At 41.2% G+C, this 23,884-nt stretch overlaps 1 protein-coding gene across 1 annotated transcript in view; it reads left to right on the forward strand.

Annotated features, from left to right (window-relative positions):
• The first annotated feature begins 1,416 nt into the window (after positions 1–1,416).
• skap1 (src kinase associated phosphoprotein 1) overlaps positions 1,417–23,884 on the forward strand; it is a 30,269-nt gene continuing 7,801 nt past the window's right edge. Inside the window, exons 1-11 of the mRNA XM_030077672.1 lie at positions 1,417–1,688; positions 2,952–3,057; positions 3,741–3,766; positions 4,030–4,146; positions 15,935–16,015; positions 16,384–16,464; positions 16,552–16,676; positions 17,138–17,201; positions 18,230–18,460; positions 21,757–21,810; positions 22,053–22,162. Coding sequence (XP_029933532.1) covers positions 1,649–1,688; positions 2,952–3,057; positions 3,741–3,766; positions 4,030–4,146; positions 15,935–16,015; positions 16,384–16,464; positions 16,552–16,676; positions 17,138–17,201; positions 18,230–18,460; positions 21,757–21,810; positions 22,053–22,162 — 1,035 coding nt within the window. The 5' untranslated portion in view covers positions 1,417–1,648. The remainder of the gene's footprint in view (positions 1,689–2,951; positions 3,058–3,740; positions 3,767–4,029; positions 4,147–15,934; positions 16,016–16,383; positions 16,465–16,551; positions 16,677–17,137; positions 17,202–18,229; positions 18,461–21,756; positions 21,811–22,052; positions 22,163–23,884) is intronic.

Consider the following 23,884-nt stretch of genomic DNA (forward strand, 5'->3'; position numbering starts at 1 on the left):
AAGGTTTGGTAAATTGAGGTAAGCGTAGCTCGGTCTAAATTTATACAGTGACCTGAAATGGGAAAAGGAAGAGATTAAGGGGAGAAATATGGCTGCACCACTTCCAGACTAGCAGGTTTTCAATGTACTCTCTCACTAAGCCCTTCGACCCCTCATTTATAATGAACAACATGATTTCTGCAGGTAGGTGGCGATTACTAATAACAACCAACAACACCTGTACAAACAAGTATCACTTAATCTCTGTTACCCTTAACGTACCTAACCTCAGACATTGATATACTAACTAGAATATATAATGTTACTGTAAATCACTGTGAATTGATGTCATGAATATTTACTCCAGGCTAAAAAGTGGCTAAAGTATATTATGGAAAAATGAAGTCATGTTAGGTGGATATTTACCTCCATTGTTGTCCTGTAGTCGTTAGCTAGCATCACCACCACATTGTGCTTTGTCACCTTGTTAGCAAAGGTTAGAATTAGGATTTGTCATGGCCGGAAACAGGGCCAAGAAATCAAAAAAGGGCAGGAGGGAGAACAACAATCCTTTATTTGAGACTGTACAATAAACCTGAAAAAATAAAAGAAAGAAACTGTGCTGTCCAAAAGCTTTTAGATACATTTTTTAATCTTAAAAAGACATTTCAATCAATTTTGTTATTTTGAGGATTTCTAAATGAATGTGTCTGTTTTTGGTTATTAGTAGCCTACAATTTGTGTATAATTTCTTGACCACGGTATAGGGCTTCAGTCTTCTCTGTTAGACCTCAAACAAATGTTGGACAGATTTTGTTATTTATTTATTTATTTATTTTTACTGAAAAAGAGCTTACTTTTATTTATTCCTGCAGAGGAGACAGGGTGGCATCACTGTTCTCTTCTCTGTCAGGGAGGTCAGGCTGCATGGTTCAGTTTTAGCAGTGACAATCTTTTTATCTATGTTATCTGTACCCATTTCATTATGAGATGTAATCTCTATCCATGTCTACACCAAGAGGAAGCACCAAAAAACAGATGAATACATGATGGCATTTAAATGCCATCAAAGACTATGTCTGTTAGCTTGTCAGCAACCAACAATCACATTCAAATTTAGTCTCGTTCAAGTGTGGTGTTAATGTTGGGATGCACCACAAACCTCTAAGCTTCTAAGATAGGGTTTTTGGTCATGCTCTGGTGGCTAAAAGTTTTTCTTGTAAAGGACTGTGGCCCCCTACTCAGGCTTCATGTGTGACCCCGGTAGCTGAGGCATTGGGTATTTTTTTTTCTCCCTGTCAGTCATATGCTGTCATCAGCCAAGACTGAGAAACTCATGCACCGAGGAAGTTATCATCTCTGCACCTGCTCCACCCCATTTTGTGCAAATGTAGATGCATGCACGGAAGTGGAGTTTCACAGCGGTAGGACACAGGTGGTTAGATGTTGCTGTGCAAGTTTGCCTATGAGAGTATGTGCCAACCTCTCAGTTCTGCTGTCATAGAGCTGTGACAGTAACATGACAGAGGCTTGGTTTGTGTAGGCTGCCTTGGAGTCTGACTGCTTCATGAGAGAGCAAAGTTTGAGGGGGCTGAAATAAAAGAGCCTGAAAAGGTCAGAAAAGTCAAGGGACGAGAGCATTTGGAAGCAGCCAGGTGAAAAAGTACGAATGGGGACAATCTCGGGTGACATCAGGAGGCTTTTGGATGGTAACGTTGGTGTTTTTCTTCTTAATAATACTTATTTGTGAACCATCAACAAAATGTAACAGAGGAAGGTGTAGAGACTGTAACTGTGTATTGAAAAATAAAATGTTGAAAACCCAGAGACATGATTTTACTGGTGGTGTACCTATGGTCACTTAAGAGAACTTCGATTTACAACTTAAAAAATATGTAATATCACATTTTCCTTTGTTCCATTATTCTATAGCTCTTAAAATATATGTCGCTTCAAGCTGCACAAATGTCTGTGACAAGGCTATTCTTCCACAGAACAGAAGAGAAAACCACATTTCCATAGATTGACATCTCATTCACCCTGGTCTTGTGACACCCCAGACAGTGGCAGCCTGACTTTATTTGCATGTGTTGCCAGGCTCGCAAAACTAGGCTTTTGGACAAACATTTGCATGTGCCCGTGCATTTGTGTCATATAAAAATTAGGAAATAAAGAAATTGAATCAGATAAGCAATGTGAACCAACACGTTTTCCCTGCAGCGTTGTAAAGACAGGTATACCATTGGTCTGGAATATTCCTGTGACTTCAAATCGAGTTCATTATGCCTAGTTCTTGTTCTCTACATTTATTTGATAATATAATGTGCTTGAATCTGATCCTGGTTTCTTATCTATGGGTCGGGACACAAAAAGGCCGACTTCTCCTGGATCAAACCTTGACAGGAGTAGCTATCTGTTTTGTTACACAGATACAAGGAAGTGAGGTAGTCATGAAATTAAGAGGTGGTTAAGCAGTGTACTTCAGTTGGTACTCACCTTCAGTCAAACAACCAACAATATATGAAAAGGCATAGCGATTTAAAACTGTTTCCATGTAATTTACATCTGTGGGACTTTCCCGCTGTAAGTGTATTCTGTGAATTTACATGATACTTCACAGAAAAAATAATGTTTGATATACTTCTCTAATCTGGGTCAGAAACCACAAAGTTTCAAGCCTTTATGGGCTTAATGATGACCTTTTTGACTTTTGACCTCTTAAAACAGGCATATCATTTTGCATTCATCAGATCCAGGGCAGCACACACTGAATAGTGGGGTGCAACACCAAATTATGAGATTTTATTGAGAGAAAAAATCTAAGAATGCATGCAGCATTCAAATATCCATTGCTTTATTATAATCTTGATAACATTTGTAAGATAGGAATATGATTTTTCACATTCTTTAAATCATCTGATGTCCTCCTCATGTCCTTCAAAGTGCTTACAGTGTTTTCTGTTCCCCTTTAGACTGTGAGCTGTTTGTGTCAGACATCCTGCAGGATGAGAACCTCAGTAAACATGCCAGAGAGACGCGGGACATCTTACTGAATAACTTCAGGGTGGTCCATGCTAGGTAGGATTTTACCAGAGGCTCTAAATAAATCAACGTGTAGAGAAAGGCAGAAAGGTCTGTTTCACTGCAGATGTGTCACAGTGTAATTTTCCTAACACCATTATCCAACTTTTTGAATTCAGTACTATTTAAGAGCCTCAATTGTTTTTTTAATTGTTTTAATCACAGTTTGTTGCATTACATTACATGGAGGGAGCCATTTAGCGTAATGGTGTCACCTTTGAGACGTATTCAGTTGTACTTTCAACTGAAAATTAAACATCCTCACTCACATTTATTGTGCTCAAATTTTATAAAGGTCTCAAAGATAATTCCCACAGTCACGACAGTTCAATCCTGTGATGTAATTAGATTTTTCAAGCTTGATCAGCCGTTGATGAAATTAATTAAAAAACAAAACAAACAAAACAGCAAGAAAAAAAAATTCGAAGAAGCTGTCAAATGTTGTCGTTTACTCCGGAAACAACTGCCTACAACTCACCTGCTGTTCTCAGCACTACAGGGTCACAATAGCTCTCTGCCAGAGAAAACTTGTGGTTTAGTGGTCTTCAGTACAGGAAACTATTACTGAAATTTAGAGGCAATGCTGTAGCTGAGAGTTCTGCAAGATCAAATGCTGGAAGCACAAGAAAGCCTGTTGCAGTTGCAAAAGATTTTGATTCACTCTCATTTTAACTTTACAGAAATCCTCAGGAATTTCCCTTTCGATGTAAGTAAAAATACCCTGAACTAATTACATCATGTATAATACCTTATTTTATCAGTTTTCTTTAGGTGTGTATGTGTGTGTGTGTGTGTGTGTGTGATTGTGATTATATACCCTGACAGGCTTAGATGCACAAATCAGGCAGTCACGTTTATAATGTAGTGCTGAAATATATGTCACACACTCACTCTGTCTTTGTCTCACAAAAACATGCACACACACACACACACACACACACACACACACACACACACACACACACACAGCGGACTCCAGGCATGAAGACAGTTCTGATGACAACCAGAGTTCCAGTTTGGGTCGCTCGGCCCCCTCAGACGACGCCTCAGTCGCCTCTGACTACCAAGATGAAGGAGCTCCAGAGTGTGAGTAAACAATAGGCCTGATTCAGTGTGTGTGTGTGTGTGTGTGTGTGTGTGTGTGTGTGTGTGTGTGTGTGCGCGTGCGTGTGCGTGCATGGGTGTGTGTGTGTGTTCTCTCTAGTTTATTCCAAGTGTCAGAGTCTGAAAAGGCCCTTGTGTGTGTGGCAAAGCTGTGTTTTGGCATTTTCTACACACCATCACCATCAATTTAACAAAAAGAGGAAACTTTGAACTTAGCAGGAGATATCATGCAGCCCAAAGTGTGTGTGTGTGTGTGTGTGTGTGTGTGTGTGCATCTGGTAACTTATATGTGCATCCACTCTAACCAAGGACAAGGGAGTGAAATGTTAGCTTTGAGAATTAACGACATATCATATTCGTTTAAATTATCCTCAGGCACATGAGTTGTGTTTTTATGTTGTGAAACTTCGGTGCGTTGGTTAGGGAACGGGAGGAATCCTACACCAAGTCAAAGACCAGGTGAAAAGGAGGAGTTGGTGTCATGGGAGACAGAGTGGCATCACTGTAAGATAACTACACAATGGCATTTTTGTATGCACTGTATCCATGACATGGTGCTTTTCCTCCCACACACCCGTACTGTGCCTCAGGATGTGCGGGTGTACCTTAATTTTCACCACACAAGTTATGATTTTAATATGAAAAACAGACCAGGTCGGTGAGATTTCTCCCTGTGCTTGCCTCATCCCTCCCTCTGTTCTCTTTGCGGGCAGGGTGCAGGTAGGCTGCCCTGCTGCTGGAGAGGGAGTTGGTGGTTCACAAAGAGCTGATTGGTAACCTAGAGCTCCCTCCAGTGGCAAGTCCTCTGCTTTGGTCTGGGTTTCACCCCCCTAGAGCTGTGTGGACTGTGGGAGGCGTGGAGGCAGCCCACACAGAGAGAAGGCATTGTAGCTGCAGGCTAATAAAGTGATTGATTGACCTGAAGCCCCTCTATTCTTTCACAACCGGGTTTGAAATACAACACTGTACCTGAGGGGCCATGTGTGTTCCATCCCTCTCTGCCTTTATCAATCGTTCCCTCTGTCTTCCCTCCTCAGACTTGCTCTCCCTCTCGCTCAGATTTTTTTTTCTTTTTTTTTTTTTTTTTTATCTCTAACTCCTTGCGACAGTTAATAGCCCTTGACGTGACATGCCGCAGGTGGGCATTATTGACTCGGGCGCCTCAGGTGCCCATCTCTTCCTTGTGCTCTTTTTTAGCTCTTCACCTTAGGTGGAGGGGTTGAAACCATGTGGAGTTTTCAGTCAGTCCGAGAGGGAATATGGTATTGTGGTTTGCAGTAATTTGTGTGGGTACTCGTTAATGCCAGCTGGATGTAGTCAAAAATTATACCCTTATTTGGAAAAGGCGTAACGAACTCTTCCGTCCTCAACCCACAGTGGAGTAACTACAGTCTGTCTCTGCAACTTTGGAAAAAAAAGAATCAACTCAGCATGGCAGATGGTGGGAAGATAGAGCACAAGACAATGATAATTTATTTTTTAGAATGTGTTTATTTTATAATACACACCAGAAACTAGCTGCTCATGGCAAAAATTCCTTTGAGGAACAAAAGAAAGTCTAGCTTTAAAAACGGTAATAATATCCCTTGAGGCTATATTGGTAACATGTATAACTACTGACACGTGTTTTCATGGCAATGCAATAGTTGTTACAGCTTTAGCGTAGTGTTGTACCATTGTTGGAGTAAAATATGAGGAACAACCCAGTGTATAAATTGTGGATAATGCCAATAAATACTACCAAAATGCTCTTTTTCTTTTCTCAGCATTTTGGTTTGAATCTCATCTCAAATTGCAGAATCATCCACCGATGCCCTGACGGGCAATGCCACATTTTAAAAACAGGCATTTTCATAGTTGGGTCAACATTCATAACACTTCATTTTCCAAGAAAAATTTACACGTTACAGCCACTTGTCCTTTTATTGGTGGTGACGGCGACCATGTTAGTGTAGTGAATGGCCTGTGTCCTCACTAAAGGGCATGTGGAGTTCATAGTTCATTTTCTGTTCACTGCCAGTTGAAAGAGGTGGCTTCGCACGCTTTTTTTTTTTTTTTTTTTTTTGCTGGGCGGTCCGTTTCAAGGGAAGAGGGAGTGTTTTCGGACAATAATGACATGACCACCTAATGAAATCAGTGACATTTTAGGAGGAACAATTATCCATGGTTGCAGCTTGGTTTAATTAAATTTTCTTTTGTGACTCTTCGTTTTTTTTATTTTCCTGCAGAGGACGTTTGTTGTGAAAATGAGGATAATTTTGTGATTTAGAAAATAGCGGTAAGCTGTAAAGAAAACTGCAGAAAATTGAGTTTTCTCTCTCAACTCTTGATTGTATCTTTTTTATTCGAGTATACTGTACACAATAGAGACTTTGTGACTTGGAGGAGGTATTATCCCTGGTAATTGTCTGCCTGCCTGCCTCGGCTTCTCTGCTCTCTGTTCTCTAACCAGAGAGTGAGTGAGTGTGAAGTCGATGGCTGCTTTTACACACAGGAGGAGCCTACGCCGTTTGATTAGATGCGGTGGCCTGTTGTCTCCAGTGGACTGGGTGACACCAGATTTGTAATGGCTGACATGAACAGATGGAGCCTCCATTGTTAGCCTGGGTGTCTGCATGGTAATGTGAACTGAGTTTCACCCGCCGACCGCACCGGTGACCTGACCGCGCCTGCAGCCTCACCCCAGCCTTGTCTGCCCCCCTTAGCACCCCCCTCTCTCTCTCTGCTATTTGGGGCACACATAGACACACTTGCACAGATTTTCTCTCTCTCACACACACTCTCTCCTACAAAATGTGGGCAGAACTTCTCTGTCTGTGACACCAGGGCAAAACGTCTTTTTCTTACACACACACACACACACACACACACACACACACAAATAGACCCCTGGGAGACTGGCGGAGATGTGGGGCCGTTAGCCTCGTCATGCTGTTTGCGGGTCAAGTTTACAATGTCAAAATGGCCTGTTTGTTTTTCTATGATTGGGGAGCACCGCTGGGCGTTTGGGGATGTTTGCTGTGTAGCTGCAGTGATGACAGAGCGCGGCAGGAAGAGCTTTGTTTCAGGAGTCGTGCAGAAGAGATGGCGCTTTTGATATGTCACCCTCCTCTTCTTTGAGGTTGTAACGTTTCCGTTCATGCAACCTGCTCTGTATTCTGTATTTGCTCAGGTCTAGACAAATACCTAACATAATTAATTCACAAAATGTCCATGTTCCATGTGCATGTTATTTTTCTCCCAGATCCATATAAGATCACTTTATTTGCTGGTGATTGGTGTTTGTTTATTGATCCATTTGATTTATATGACCTGACATGGTCCTAGAGATCATTTAGTTTGGGATATAGGCAGGTGTGCTCTGTTGTGTAGGCCTATTTGGAGAAAACAGGAATGTGGCTCCTGTCACCCATTACTGTGCCGGCACAATTTCCTAAACCAATTATTGGCAATAGAATGCAATAGGATAACCAATTTGAAGTTATGTCTCGCTGTGGTCTATTTCTCATTTGAATATGAGGAAGCAGTATATAGTTGCAACATTATTACACTGTGCCTGTAAACAGGATATTAAATCTAAATTTTGTCATTTTGGCTGAACCTTGAAACAGCCATACTGAGTAAAGTGCTTTTGAAGGTGCATACCCGGGTCTCTTGGCCGGTGAAATAGAAAAATGCTGCCAGCTCACTGGATTGATGCTCCCTCAGTGGGGTAGTCACAAATGTTTTTGACATGAACTGATCTTTGTCTCTGTGGGAAGTCAAATTTATTCATGAAGCACTTTTAACGAAATGAGCAAGTTTCCGAGTGCTTTGCAGAGCAACAAGGGACATAAATGAGCAAATAGAAAGCAAAAGATGAAAGTGTAGTATCAATCCCTGTGTTTCTAGTTTATTGTCTCTTTTTTTTTTGTATCCAGCACCTGGTTAATATTTTGGATCTGCGTACGTACCCCCTTGCAGCTCTCTTGGCCAGTGGCCGTGTTATCTGTCCACTTAGTGAACTTCTGACCCCTGGCCTCTTGCTTGGCCGAACTGTGACCTGTCTGAACTCGGTCCAGAGTTGTTTGAATGATTGGCCTTCCTGTCACAGAAAGCCCATCAGTCATGAGGTTTCTTTGGACTTGGAGATAGCCATCTACTGTATCCATCCATCAGAATATCTGCCCAGAGATTCATTTTTCACTGTGTTGATCGGTGTATGGATTTCGTGACATTTGGATAGCGGCTGCTCGTTTGCAAGGAAGCGAGGGATATGTTAATGACCTTCACTCTTCCTTGTTCTCCTTCACTCTCCTCTCTTTCCCTCCCTCCGTTGCTGCCTCTCTGCTTTTCTAGACACACACACACACACACACACACACACATTATGAGGCAGGAGCAGGCTCTGTGCATCGCTGCGACTGCTTGCCATCAGGGTTCAAAAGTTCATACTATTCCCCTAGGGCTACTGTGCTGCTGCAGATGCTGATAGTCTTTTCTTTCTCTCTCTCTCTCTCTCTCAGCTCCCTTTCTTTCTCTCTCTCCCTCTCTCTCGTTCTCTCCGCGCCCTCTCTCCCTCACTGTTTACACTATTAATCTTGTACACTCTCTCTCACACACTCACTCACACTGCCTGGCAAGAAGAGAGCGGCTTGAAGGGGGGATTTGGACGTATTTAACCGAAGAGCATCCATCACTCTCATCTACAGCTTCACCCCCACCAAAAGCCACGCCGCGTAGCTTCTTGCATCCTCCCCGTTGTAAACCCTTTGATGCAGCATTTTCCTCATTTGCTTTGTTTTATTGTTGCATTGCATATAATTACATCCTCTGTTTGCCTCTGGTGTAAGCATTGCATTGAAACCCAGGGAAAACTGGCGAAGGTAAATGTGAGGCAGTCCATCTGTAAAGCGGCACATAGGCAGAATGCAAAGTGGGAAGCTGGGGCAGGGTGGCTCCTAATCTCCCCCAGAGCTGTCAATGTCACAGACAAATAGCAAAACTATCAGATGCGGCGGGTTCACCCAGAGGTTAGCGTTCCCAGGTACCTCCTGCATTCACTCCCTCTCTTTCTCCCCCTGCCTTGCAAATGAGAATTTGATTTTGCCCTCCACTGGAATCCATTTCTGGAGATGAATGAAGTTTCAATGCCAAGCCCAGGTGGCCCTGCTGATTTCTTAGGGAAATAAATGGAGATGGGAGAGATGTGTTGGCCTGTACACAGACAGTGACACGACAGCCCCCAATGCCTCTGGGATCCCTCTGTTTAATTGTTGCTGTAATGTAGCACTTTGAGGTCATTAACATGCCCTTGTGGAGTTATTCGAGGATGTTGAGGATGCATCCCTCTTTTCACCGGGATCCCTGCACTGCTGGGAGAAGTCAGCACTGTGCGTGCCAAGTGGGACAGGGTAGCTGTACGCTTGTGTGCTGTGGAAGATTGCTTATCTACAATGGAAATTATTGCCAATGATTTATAGAGGCCCGTGTCGTAAGTTAGCTTATCTTAAGGAAATGGTAATCAGTTTGTGTGGAGATGAAGACAGTGGACGGAGAGCACATTTTATTGTAGCGCAGGAACTTTGTTCTGTTCAGCAATATGGCAATATGAAATATGTACTTTTGTTTTATCTCACACTGCGCAATAATACATTTAAATAATTAATTTAAATATATAAATTCTTAATATGAGGATTAAAGGGGCAACCTTGATAAAATGCTAGACATTTCTTGTAATCCAGAACAAACCATGCTTAACTTCTTTTTTAATGAGAGAGATTTCCCTATTTTACTTTATGTTGCATCAGCTCAGTGATGATAATTTATTTGCTGTTTGTTATAACAGGAAAGAGTATGCGCAAAGATAAAAGTGAAAAGAAACAAAAAAATGTAATGTGCCAAAAATGCCATTATTGCATTCAGGGAAAAAAAATCCCAGAAAAAACAACAGCAGCAAAAGACTGTCATTTATGCTGTTTTGTAATGTGTTACATTTTCCTCTGCCCTCATTTTATATCGCAACAAAATAATTTTTCGATGACATCCGTGCCAGTTATTGTTGTAGACACCGTTTTATTGTTTTCCCACAAATGAAAAAAGCGGTGCATGCCAATTCCACGTATTGCTTATCAGTTATTTGAATTTGTTACAAAATATATCACATGTAAACTTTAAAAAAGTTTGAAAATGATAATTCCAAATAATGATAAAAAACACTGTTTTTGGAGTTGTTTTTATTTTATCAACCTTAAAATATCAAATAGGTTCACTAAAGGTTTTTTTTTTTTTTTTTTTTTTTACACTAAGTTTATAGTCAATTTTATAATGCTGTACTAATTATGATATAATTTATTGTAGCCCTCTCAAAAAATCAGTATTTTTTGCATTGTATCAAAATAGAAAAGCTTAAAAGAAAATATTCTGTGCTGCTCAGTACAAGGCCAATTCCAAAGCAATTATGTAAATATCAGTCACATTTGTTGACTGAAAACTGATCTGACAACTGCTAGATTGGTAATGAAAATACTGCAAGTGATTGTTAATCTTATGTCACAATAAAATACAAAGAAAAAGAAAATTGAGGCTTTAATTCAGTGAAAAAAGTGCAAGCGACAATTTTGATTCAGAACCGTTTTAGATTAAGTGTTAATTAACGAATAACGTTTTTAAAAAACTGCCTTAAATTTTTTTTTGATTCATTAAAATATGATTTAATTAAATAAGCTTATTTATCAGTGACGCTAAGCAATGAACACTGCATCAGATTTAATTTAAGCACTCATTTCCATTTTGGATTTTAGCTTTATTTGCCGTGATAAAATATTTTTTTTCCTGCAACACCTGTTGCCTCTAGGCTTAGTGTTGATGGTAAAAACGAAGCATCCTTTCAAAGAAAAATAGAATCATATCGTTGTTTATTGGCACAATATGTAACAGCAGTGACTCTATAAAATAACAGTGATTATATAAATAGGTAACAGGCAAGAGCTACAGCTCAGAATACACAGTGCAATAACATGGTGCTTGTGAACATATTTAGTTACCATTATTGCTAAAATTATATTTAGGGCATTTTAGGGGATACAATAAAAGCATTTTAAAGTTGCAATAACTGTACATTCAGAGGTTCAGTGTGCTGATTTTCTTTGAGTGTTTTTCCCTCTAGGCTCTCTCATTGACTGTGTTATATCCTGTTTTTATCACAGACATGCAGGCTCTCCTGTGGGCCCAAACTCCTCCATTGTTGGTATTTATATTCCTACTACAGTGTTTTTTGTCGGTGTCAGTGAAGCAGCTGAAAACCATCCCCTGCGATTAGAGGATCATTGTATCTGCAGTTAAGCATTTGAATAGTGGTAGTAAATCTACAAAAGGGAAATTCAGGGTCGCTGTAGACACTGCTTATGGCTGCCCAGGGGGAAACCGATGTCACATTGTAAATTTAGCCCCTTAGTGTCTTTACAGTGGCCAGCCTATGATGTTTGAATGTAGGAGTGCAACGGGAGCGAAGCCGAGGATGACTTGACATATATTCCTGCATAGAGGCGCTTAAATACATTTTTCCCTTCCAGATGACATCAAGAGTAACAGACTAAGTCAAAAAAATACTGTGGATAAACACTAGATTTCTCTAGGTGGCATTAAAGTTGCAGCCTTAACTAGATTTCTCGTATCTGACTGATTCACACAAGCTTTTGAGGAAAACTGCTGTACTAAAACCTGTATCCTTTGTGTGCAAAATAAAGTGTCTGCTCTATTCTATTCTACTAGAGGGGTGACACCTTAAAAAAAAAAAGAAAAAAAAGAAAAGAAATTCTAAGCCACAACTGAGATTTGCATCCCTGGATAGAAAAAAAATAAAAAAAAATAATTCCCATTCCGATTAAAAAATTTAAGATCACACACACACACACACACACACACACACACACACAGTTGATATAATACACTGCACGTTTTCTTTGGCTCAAAACACATGCATTAGGAGGTTCTATATATGGTTTATGTATCGATGACTGAAGTCCTAATCAAATCAGGGGGAGAATTGGAGGGCGGGGAAGACATTCTGCCCTTAACCTCAGTGCCTCTCTGTCTCTCTCCTCCCCTCTGATGGCTGCCTCACTGGAGGGACGCACAGCAAAGGCCTCCTACTGTAATGAGGAAAAATGTATCAATTTAGCTCGGCCTGTGTGCAGATTGAGCGCCGGGTGGGTGAAGGTGCACTGAGTGAATCCTTTTTCCTAATCAAGGACAGTATCGGAGAGGATTGCGGTCTCGCTCGCTTCGTCTCTAGAATCAGCAGCATTCCTCCCTGTAGCCCCCTCAGGGCCGGGGAGCCTCTTTCTGCCTTCTGTTTCACCTCATCAGCAGAGTTCACGCGGGGGTCAGGTCCTGCCCCCTGATGCTGCATTCAATGCAATACCTCTTGCATCGAAAGGCGCTGTAAAAGCCCCTGTGCTCAAGGACCGAGCAGAGGAGAAAGAAAACATGATAACTAGCTCATCTTGATCCCTACCTGTGTTGCGACGCAGTGTATTATTGAACTACTCCTTCCATCTACTTGACCTTGGCTTGACACAATGCAGTACAATGTAAACAAGAGAATATTTTTTCATCTGTTCACTTACTAATAGCTGATACTGGCAAATACCTTGTTTATTGTTTTCTCTATGCATTGAAACAGCCAAATCTGTCTTTCTGCATCTGAGATGCTGTAATTGTGAAGATCTCTGCCAATGAAACCACATGTACCCCTGCTGGGATTGAACCCTACAGCCTTCCTACTGTCTCAAATTAAAGATACGAAAGGGAATAGCCCGCTCTCTTTCCTGTAAGCTCCTTCTGTTGTTACCACAGAAATTTCTTCGTCTCTGCAGCATCATCGACCTTACTTTTGAGAATTCCCCATGTTTTCATAACGTCTTTGTTGCATTATGACCACAGTTAGATATAATGTAACGTATTAGTCCTCCCACCCAACCATTTCCCTTCATTTTGATTCACTCTCTGCCCAGCCTTTGATTGACTTTCAGCCTAACTAAAGTGGATTTTAATGAGAGAATACATTAACTCCCTCTGGTCATGCTAACATAAATCAGCCTTTTCTTGTGGGATCAACTGCTGAGCTCATAACACCATGCTGAGAGAGTGTGAATAACCAAATGAGAGATTGCGGCTGTGGCAAACCGCTGGCAGCTCAGATGCATTGTTGTGTATCCCCGGAGTTTAAAACAAGTTCAGGAAGGCAACGAAAACATCATTGCACTTTGCATCACACAGGTCAGCCTGCTTATGGAAATGTTCCTTTGTCAGGATCAATTAAACACATATATCTGGTCAATTTCTATTGATTATTTTCTCCCATTTGGAAATGGAGTGACTCAAATCTTTTGTTGTTGATGGCCGTTGAGAACACTTAGATCCAGTTAGCCCAGCCTATAACAAGTCCTCACCTTGATTTACTAAACACGCTGCTTGACTGTAACATTCCATCTATCTGCCTCTCTCCGATGGTAATTGCACTCAGCTAAAAGCTAAATAGGTTATGCTGAAATATCAATAAATTGCCATCAAATTAATGTCAATACCAAAGCTGTGGATGGTGCTAATTAAAAAGCAAAAGGGATGAAAATGAAGTCGTGGCATTGCCCTGAATAATTGATAATGCAATTTATGATTTTTATGAAAGAGTGCCGTCTGTCTGTGATTCTGATGAGGCTCTAATTAGATGCATTAATGTGTCTCTCTGTGCCTGTACCCAAATTCAAAATTCAAACACCATGATGATTGTTGGGTTTTTAACACTCTAAATTGCACCTTTTCAAATAACATTACCTCTGAACATCCACTTAACATTTTGTCGGTCCCAAAGAGGTGTTAGTGTGTAATTTGATTAAAAGAGACATTGTTCACTGTGGGCCAATCAGAATAGTTTTTTGTTGAGGGTGGGATCATCTGCGTGGTAGGATTTCAGAGAACGACAGTAAGGAGTATATGTTTTTAGGTTGTGCTGCTACCCTGTGGAAGAATCATGAACTATCATGTTCACGTTTCGGAGCACAACCCTCTTTTGCCTGCAGAATCCAGTTGGATGTGAAATCTACATTTGCATCTCTTCAAAGTCCAGTTTTACCGATATTTCATATTTCTTCAAAGAGAGGCAGTCAAGTGAGGTCATGTCTTCCATTGTTAAAGTGTTAAACACACATGAATGTGTAATGTTTATTGACTCAACCAGATCAGAGTGATCCTGTGTTGATTTTGTACCTCCTCATCTATTAACCGGGCTCGACCTTTGAGATAAATGAAGAGCGAGGGAAGCAGACAGATGAGGGGATTAGAAGAGGGCCGCAACAGGGAAGCAGGCCCAGAAAAATGGACGGACTGCCGGCGGATGGATGAGGTGGGGAAGCCTAATGACCGCTGTTTGTTATGATGTACTGAATCAGGTTCTCTTTGACAAAACAGTCCTTAGCACCTCCGTATTTATAGTGTCACCAGTCAGTCCATCCACAAAGGCAGGCTGATGATATGTGAGTGCGTTAGTGCCGTGAGGTGTCTGAGGCTCTGCTCTGCAATGACCTGCTCATCTGTCAGGCCCACGAGCTGAAGCAACGCAGGGTTATCGGATCACACACTGGATTGGTGTGAACATAATGCATAAATCTCTGCAATGTTAGTTGAGTGAAAACAAGCAAGGCAACCAATATCAGCTTTGTCTCATTTTCTAGATCAAGGTTATTTGGGAAGAAAATGCTGTATTTTGACAAGGGAATGCCCTCAAAACATTAAGGTGGTCAGAGACAACGTCACACAGTCGGGGCAGGCATTCAACCAGAAAGCTTTTTCATGTTGCTGATTTTTATGAATGAGAAAGGGGCTTCTATTTGTTTTACGTTGGGAGATCCTCTTTGTTTAAACCAGAGGACCCAGTTATGGTATGACATGTTTGGTTTTCCTAGCAGTTAAACAGGTCCTTTTCAAAGGGGGATGGACTCCAGGCATTTTCTCTTGTCATCAGTGCTCTGAATGGGGTATCACACTGACTAGTGTAAATGGACTTTAAATTGTTCCTGTATTTCAAACTGAAAAGGCGGTTCCTGTTCTCTCTGTGCTTTTTCCTTGTAAGGTTAATGCCTGATGACTAATGAATCGAGAGGAAGCCGAGCTTTGTTTTTGACACATGGGAAAGGCAGGTACTCCTAGTGAAGCTTAGGGCGGAAGATGGCCCTTGAGGCTGACCTGGGGTCAATCTTGCAATTTTCCCACTAATGGCTATGGTTTGAAAATGGGACAAGTATACTGATTTCTTGTTAGAATCTCAAAAGTTACTTGAGTGGAACAATACCAATCCTTTCTGCCATCAGTGACAGAGTAAATACTATGTTAAATATAATGTGCGTTGTATGCCTCATGTTTCGCCAGTGCCACCTCCCCGTAGTGCTAAAAATGTGCCTTTGCAGATTGGACAGGGTTGTTTGAATTCCCACAGGCAAATCACTCCTATTAAAAGTGCAGTGTGAGCAGATGTATGGACTGCAGTGCTCAGCAGCACTGTAAATGTATTGATCCCAGTTTCCTAAAGCCTATAAGCAGAGGCTTGTTTGATCCACAGACTTTATGTTGGTGGTGTGTGTATCTGCATGTGTGTGTGTGTGTGTGTGTGTGTGTGTGTGTGTTGCCTTGGGGTCTCTTTCTATTCGGAAATTAAGAGCATATTAAGTATCGTTTAATGAGGAGTTTATTTGAAACATTAATGGACAACAGTGTCTATTGCTCTTTTTCACAGTCTTTGAGGAAATCCCCCCTGTGGCAGCCCAGGAACTCACCAACATCTTGAAGCAAGGCTACTTGGAAAAGAAACGACGAGGTAGCACAATATAGATATCAGACTTGGGTCAGAAAGCACTTACTCTCTGTTGTAACGTAATTGGAGTGGAGTTTACATCATGAAAAAAATTGTTATTGTGTCGAGTACAGTATTAATCATGAAAAAAATATGCTAAAGTGACTTTTGGTTGCTTGCTTGTGATTGTCCTAAATTTCTGTCTTATTGGCTTGTCCTATGGGGCAAACTTCAACCCTGTGGCAGCTAAGTGAAAAATAAATCATGAAATGTATTTTTAAATCTGTACATGTCATATATCTATATTACCTATGACTAACTCATTACATATGTTGTCATGAATTTTGCAGTCCACTGTGTATTCACTGCTAACAGTGCACTGCTTTATTTAGACCACAGTTTCTTCAGCGAGTGGCAGAAGAGATGGTGCGTCCTGAACAATACGATATTCTACTACTTTGGGAATGAGAAAGGTTTGTTTGAAATGCTAATATACAGACACATTTGAAGAACATAAATTGAATCAAATAATGTTCTACCATGCCTACTCTTTTCCACAGACAAACAGCAGAAAGGTTCATTCTATATTAATGGCTACAGTGCAGAACTGGCACAGAACCTGCGCAAAGACTCCAAAAAAACAGCTTGTTTTGAGCTGAGCGCCCCTGGACGGCGGACTTACCAGGTGGGTGTCATCCCAACGTGCCAGCACGTAGAAGCAATTAAAAATGTCAGATGTTTAAAGAAAATGAATTGAACTCAATAGATCTTGTTTAGAAAATGGCAGTGCACCATTTTTTGGTAGTTCATCTATCTGGCAAGTCAAATAAAACACACCTCTTGTAGTTCCAAGATAAATTTGCAAAAGAAGTCTTGTTTCTGAGGTCTAAGTGGGACATTGACAAAAGAATCATACTGCCTGTGTGTAACATTATTTTCCCAGTCAGTAAAAACTGATAGTTTCAGATTCTATACCATAGTGTAAACACGCAGGGACAGATTGTATGATTTCTCACTCTTAAAACAGCCAGGAAGTGATCAGATCTGTGCTGCAAAGAGTCAAAAATCAGAGCTTTTGTTCCTATCTAAATGCACCCTTAGATGTAATTTGATAGTAACAGTATTATTGTCACTCTTTCCCACCAGTTCACTGCCAGCAGTCCTCGAGAGGCCAGAGAATGGGTGGACCAGATCAATTTTGTATTGAGAGGTAAGGTGGCATATTTTCTTACGTTTTAAAAGACACATAGGCCGATCGGAAAATAATGTTAGAGGAGGACAAGAGACAGTGCTCTATTGTCAAAGGTCTTTTTTTCTCCCAAAGTTTGCTTGTGTTCTGGAGGGAAGGAAAGGTCAGAAATGAAAGGTAGTCCTTTATCATCTTTGATTCAGATGAAAACCGCTCTATACATCATGACCGGCCCAGCCAATCAGACAAGTTCTGAACCTCCTCATTCGACACGTCACTGACTGTCTGCATCATGCGTGCCACCATGTAGCTTCAGTGCTCCTGCCCTCCTTCCCCCAACCACTCCACCCCTAACCCTCCTACCGAATTCCAACCTTACGGGAAATTGATTGGTAGATGTTCTGGTTATCCTCCAGTGACATTGATTTCTGCCTGGCCGATGGTGGATGGTGGGGGACCTGATACCCTGTGTTGCAGTGGCCAGTCGCCTGCAATCAGACCGCTCCTCCATCTGAGCGAGCAGTTTTGCTCTAAAATGGGCTCAGACCGGGCCACTGGTTTGCGGGAAGTAACAGACACCCGGCAGTTTGTCTCAGCTCCCTCCGGCTCTGTTTTACTCCAAACTATAGCCTGATCCATGAGATTTACAGATACTAATTTTAGCCTCTACACTGCCTGAATTAACAGTAAATTGTTATGAGCAAGCATGTCATTTCTGTTTTTTCTCATCAAATAGATTTTTCTACTGATCATTGGATGTAAACTTTTGTTTTTGTGTTCAGTCTTCTGAGATTTTTATGGCTTCCTAGCTTTAAAAATGAACAGTGGGGCTACAGAAAATAGATTTTGAAGATGGGAAAGGCAGGAGGTAACATAAGACTCAGGTCAACAGCCAGATCCAAACACACAGTGACAGAAATTGCTCATATGTGGCATGTGCCCCAGCAGGACATTTCTTTTGCTGCCCCTTTAATGCACGTGCATCTTCCGTGCCGCTCTGTTTTACATTGCTAACACCGCTGATCACATCGTATCTCTGTTCCTGATAGATCTCAGCTCCAGCTTCATCCCTTTCGATGATGATGAGGAAGAGGAAGAGGAGGAGCAGGAGGAGACCTATGATGACATTGAAGGGGTGACCGGCCCTCCCCCGCCACGGCCCGGTGCTGCCCGAGCCTCCCGGAGCAACCAGGAGGAGTGGAGGGGTAGACAAGGAGGACAGGAGACAGGAGGTGATGAGGAAGAGGAGGAGGAGGAGGATATCTATGAGGTGCTGCCAGGTATGAGGACACGGTTACCTTACACACAGACATGCTAAAGCAGGCACACACACTGATAAATACGCAGATACATGCTGCACACACACTCACTTGTGATTCTCAGGCAGACAAATAGGCAAAAACACTTGCAGATACGCATTTTTTCTCTCTTTCCATTTCTCTTTCTCTGTCTCACACACACACACACACACACAGTGAAGCCCGAAGGGATTTTTGTAGCACCAAGTAGATGGCTGTGATAACCTTCCCTGGCTGTGATGTTTGTGTTGCCAGGTGCCTCCCTATCGCTGTAACTCCCTGACTGATCACTCATTATAAATCAAGCAACACTAATAAGCATGTCAGGGCTGAGGCGGCTGTTACAGAATCACACAAGACTGGAGGGGAAAGATTCCTTTTGCACAGTTTCCCCTGGTCTTTCCCCTCCCTAACCTCAATAACTGCTTTAAACAGAGCTATCTGTACAGAAAACAGTTATGTTGTTAAAGTCAGACAGAGCTCAGTAATTCTGAATGCTCTCTGATAGACTGTTCAATTAGCTAATGTTGCCAGGCAACGAATGGCCTTCGACTTCAATCCACTAAAGACAAGTTTTGGCTAAAATCGCCTAGCAACAGCAATTTAGTTGAAAGGAAGTAAAAACTGTATCTCTCATGGCTTAAAATAGTTCTGGACCTCTTAATGGCACATGTTTAATAGATATTAGAGTTTGATTGAGGATGCCGCAAAGCTGTCTTTGAGCAAATCCACCCAACTCCCCACAGAGGAGGAGTACAGTCCCCTGTGTCAGGGTGGCTACAAGATCCTGAGAAGGACAAAAGGGGTGATCTGATCTTTTCAGGGCCATCGTCCATCACCCTTTCTATTAAATAAGATACATCAAGATTCTGTTTCACTCAGTGAGTACATTACCTTTGCCAAAATCACTGGTGAGAGGGAAATCAGTCTTCAGACTGTCATGCTGGCGTACAAAGCCATCTGGGAAGGGGTACAGACCCTGACCACAGATGGCATATCGAATGACAGGCTCTTTCGTTCACTTTCTCACCCCTTCACTTATCAATCATCAATCTCTTTGGCCACTTACTGTTTCTCCACAGTGATTGGATACAGTTAAATGTTCAGACTTTTAGAGTTATTTCCATGGATCAAGATCACAAAAGGCAGGAAAAAGTGCTGTGTTTATGTGTGTGAAATCGTGAAAACACCCTCACATTCTATCCCTGGTAGGTAATTTTCACTGTGACTGCATATTATTAATTTATGAGACTTTTGATTTTTTTACTGTTTCTCTCTCAGAATTGCCGACATTCATTGTTCTCATCAAAGTTTTAAATTGTTTTCCCTAATGTTATGATTAACAACATGCCAAATATTCAGAATTTGTTGTATCGCACCCTTGTGAAATACATTTTTTGTGTGCAGCATATCTAAGCTGGCGAGGAATTGCTGAATAAGTTTGAAGCATCATTTTCCAGGTGATGAGCTCCCTCCATTTTGTTGGAGCAAAGAGCTGAACAAGCCTCGGCTGCAAAGAGAATGCAGAGGGATGGTGGTATTGGCTCTGGTGCTGATGACTGATTTTATTGACTGGAAAATTAAATCACTTTGATATAGAAACCGTTGGCCCATAGCGGTGGCCTCCCAACTGAAGGATGCTCTTCTCTACAGCACTTAACAGCACTGAACAAATGTTTGGACTGTTTGCAAATGAAATTACAATCTCTTTTTTTTTCCTTGGTGGGGGAATGGCGATGTACGTAAATTTCATATTTTTAGGAAAGTCATATTCATGCATTATGCATGGATTTATAATCCATTCTTCATTAAAAAAAAAAAAAAAAAAACATCCCAGTAATTTTCTTTTTGAAACATGCTTTAACCTGAAAATGTTGGTCATTGTGTGTGCATGTGTGTGTGTGCGTGTGTATGTGAGAAAGAGAGAGAGGGAGAGAGAGAGAGAGAGAGAGAGAGAGAGAGAAAGAGAGAGGGGTAGAGGAGATAGAAGACAGGGAGGAAGAGACAAAGACCACACCCACAGACATACATGAATATTTGTGTTCAGTGTACAATATGTGTTTGGATACAGTATGTTTATGTTGTTGTTGTTGTGTGTGTGTGTGTGTGTGTGTGTGTGTGTGTGTGTGTGGGTGAAGGTAGGTGTGTGTGTGTGTGTGTGTGTGTGTGTGTGTGTGTGTGTGTGTGTGTGTGTGTGCGTGTGCGCGTCCTGCCTGCTTGTTCCTGGAAGCGGAGGTGCAGGTTGAGTAGGAGGGTGGATAGGGTTGCTGGGTTGTGGTGTTGCTGTCAGCCTGACAGTGTAAGGATGGATGTGGGAGACAGAGAGCAGGGATATCACTGTGTCACCTCTCAGACCACCAGGTGCCACGCCCCACAATCAATGACGTGTCCACCTCCACGCGCGTTGAACACAGCGACTGTTCAACTTTTTCTGCTTGGGACTCTGACAAATTGGAGAAATTGATTCTTCAGCCACGAGCCCAGCCTGAGGAAACCATGCTAATGCTGTCATGCGGAGGCACATCAGATAGTGGCCCACAGTCATTTCTGTGCAATGAGTCACAGCTTAAGCAACACTACTAGGAAAGGGGGGGATTTTCCTTTTGATAACTGCTCAAAAAAAAAGTTTTAAAGGTCATCTTAGGTGGTAAATATTCTTTTTATGTATGCCATGATACCAGAATTTTCGTAGCTGATACCTGTACCAATGAAATTCCACAATTCTTGATACCCAATTCAATACCAAAAACAGAAGTCTATTCAACACATACTCCTTTATTTAAAATCTTTATATAAACCTCAACAAGTAAATAAAAACTTAATATTTTTCAGGTATTCAAACATATAAGGTACATTATAATAGGAAAAGACAGCAACATTGATCTGTAGCCGTCAAGTTGAAAACAAAGCTCTACAATAAAATACTTATTTCAAATCAGAGGAACTGTATAAAATGTCGCGGTCAGACCGTAACAATAAATACAGTCATATGATTATGTGCTCTCATTTTGATTTACAGTCCTTTAAGCATGACTGCAACTTTAAATGTTTCAAGTATTTACACTGGCTCTATTACAGTAAGATCACTGAGTTACAGAGTGAGGGATCAGGTTTCACTAGTAATACAGATTTTGTGTAGGTAACAAAATTTTGCTACCAAAGTATGGCTTCTTGCGATGTCCCTAATTCTGTCACAAAATTTCTTGGCATCTCAAAACCCCTGTTTCAAAGAAATGTTCAACTCCTCACTTTTGGTTTTGTTGTTGTTGTTTTTTCAGAGGAGGATTTTGCAGATGCTGTGGAGGAGAGCAATGAGAAGAACACCAAGTCAGGTCAGAAACTTGTTATAGTCTCACTATCAACTTTCATCCTAATGTCTCAGTTTCCTTAACACACCCAGAATAAAAAGAAAGTAATTTTAATTTTCAAACGCTGTCGACGTGTATTGTGTGCACAGCAGCCCCCGAGTCAATAGCTCCCTGGTGTTCTGCAACAAAATGCTTTTGTCTGAAGACTTGAGCAAAGAACAGTGTCTCATTGTTTTATTTAATTTGTGCTCTGCATTTCCTCTCAGCTTGGTCATCAGATTATGCTAACTACTACCAGGGTTTATGGGATTGCGAGGCCGACGAGCCAGACGAGCTGACCTTCCAGAGGGGAGATCTCATCTACATCATTAGCAAGGTCGGCTTCCACATCAGCCAAAATAATCAATACTTAAACTTATTTCAGGATTTCACTTTTTTTTTCTCTCTTTTTTTTTTTAAGACACACAGCTCCCGCTAAACACAAATGTAAGATTACAGTTTTCTCATTCACATCTAATAGGAAGAAACAATTCCTGAATCAAAACACATAATTACAGCGGTAATTATGGTACTTTAAAATGAGTAAAATGTGATGCATATGTGTAAAATGTGTAATTAGTTAAGGGTTAAACAACATCAACTCCAATTATCACTTTGTCCTCGTTTCCTTTATGGGCATGCTGATATCCCCGACATCTAAATTTCTCTGTTAGTTAGCACTTGTATCTTGATGCAGCAGTGAAGCGCCAGTGGAGGCATTGTCTATTTCTGGGCCACTAGGGTGAAGTGCCATTCGGGCGCTGGGTAATGGTGCTGTTGTTCATTATGTTGCCTGTATCACAGGGGTTAATTGAGTGAGCAGTCATGCGAAGCCCTCCTCTTCTCTTTGACATAAACTGCAGGTGAAGCCATCCTGCATCTCAGCTTTTTCCTCTCAATCTATTTCCTTGTGTTTTATGGCCATCTTGTAGTTACATGCAGAGTATCTACTGGTGAAACGCCACCCTACTGGAAATCAATGGCTTGTAATTTGGGCAGTTCTACAGAGACTTGTTCCCAGACTGTTGCTATTGGTCGGTTTGCAATGGAACAGCGTTTACACTATTTGATTTGCAGTGGGAACAAAATTACAGTATATTCAGGAAAACCTTTTTTTTTTTTTTTGAGTAATTACTTGGTAAAGAATGAGAAAATTATCCATTCCACTTAATTTCTTGCAAATGTAATTTCCAGTGGCCTTGAATGCTTAATAAATATATCAGAACCACTGAATTTTTGTAATTTTTAATGTTTTTATGTTGGCCAGTTTTTAGTTTAGAAATGATGAATGAATGTTGTTTTTAGATTAATAAAAATATTGTAGTGTATTAAAGAAATAGGTTTAGTTTTAAATAAAATATCCACACATAAGCAAACATGCCCAGTTTGTGTTGAATGAAATTTAGCCTTTTGTTTCAGACAGCAAATGTGGGACAGGTGAAATATGCTCTTCACAGAAGATGGACTTTTAATTGAGGTTCTCTTGGCAGAAGCAGATTAATGAGATGCCACCATTCTGTGTCTGTGTGCTCTGGTTGATAGGGGAAAATGTCAAAACAGCCACGTCCATTTTTCATTTAAGGATGATAAAGGCACCGTACTTTGGAAACAAAGGGGACTTGGCTCCGTGCTGCAGACTCACGCCAAACAGCCTCAGCTAGTATATTACCTTTCACTGGGTGGGTCAGATTGCTGCTGGAAACCTTAAAAGCAAACCAACTCCAGGTTGGATGCACAACATGGTTGTAGTGTCTCACAATCTTAATGACACAGATTACTCTTGTTTTGTCAAGCTGTTCGCCTAAGTCATAACATAGAGACAGACTGCGAGAGAGTATTTTAACTATCCTCTAATGGATTTAAAGTGAGAGCCTGGCTGTAAATTATTTAGAGGTGATCTCCTTACGACTCCTGGATGTTTGGTTTTGTGTGACGACAAGACTCCACCCGTGTCCCATTTTGCGTCCTAATGGCATCACATTTCCCTCATGAATAGCATTATTTGGATTATAGCTTGTAATCGGCTATTTATTTTAATGAGCCCTTGGGGAGGGCTTCC

This window comes from Myripristis murdjan, chromosome 19 (assembly GCF_902150065.1).
Source record: "Myripristis murdjan chromosome 19, fMyrMur1.1, whole genome shotgun sequence".
NCBI lineage: Eukaryota > Metazoa > Chordata > Actinopteri > Holocentriformes > Holocentridae > Myripristis > Myripristis murdjan.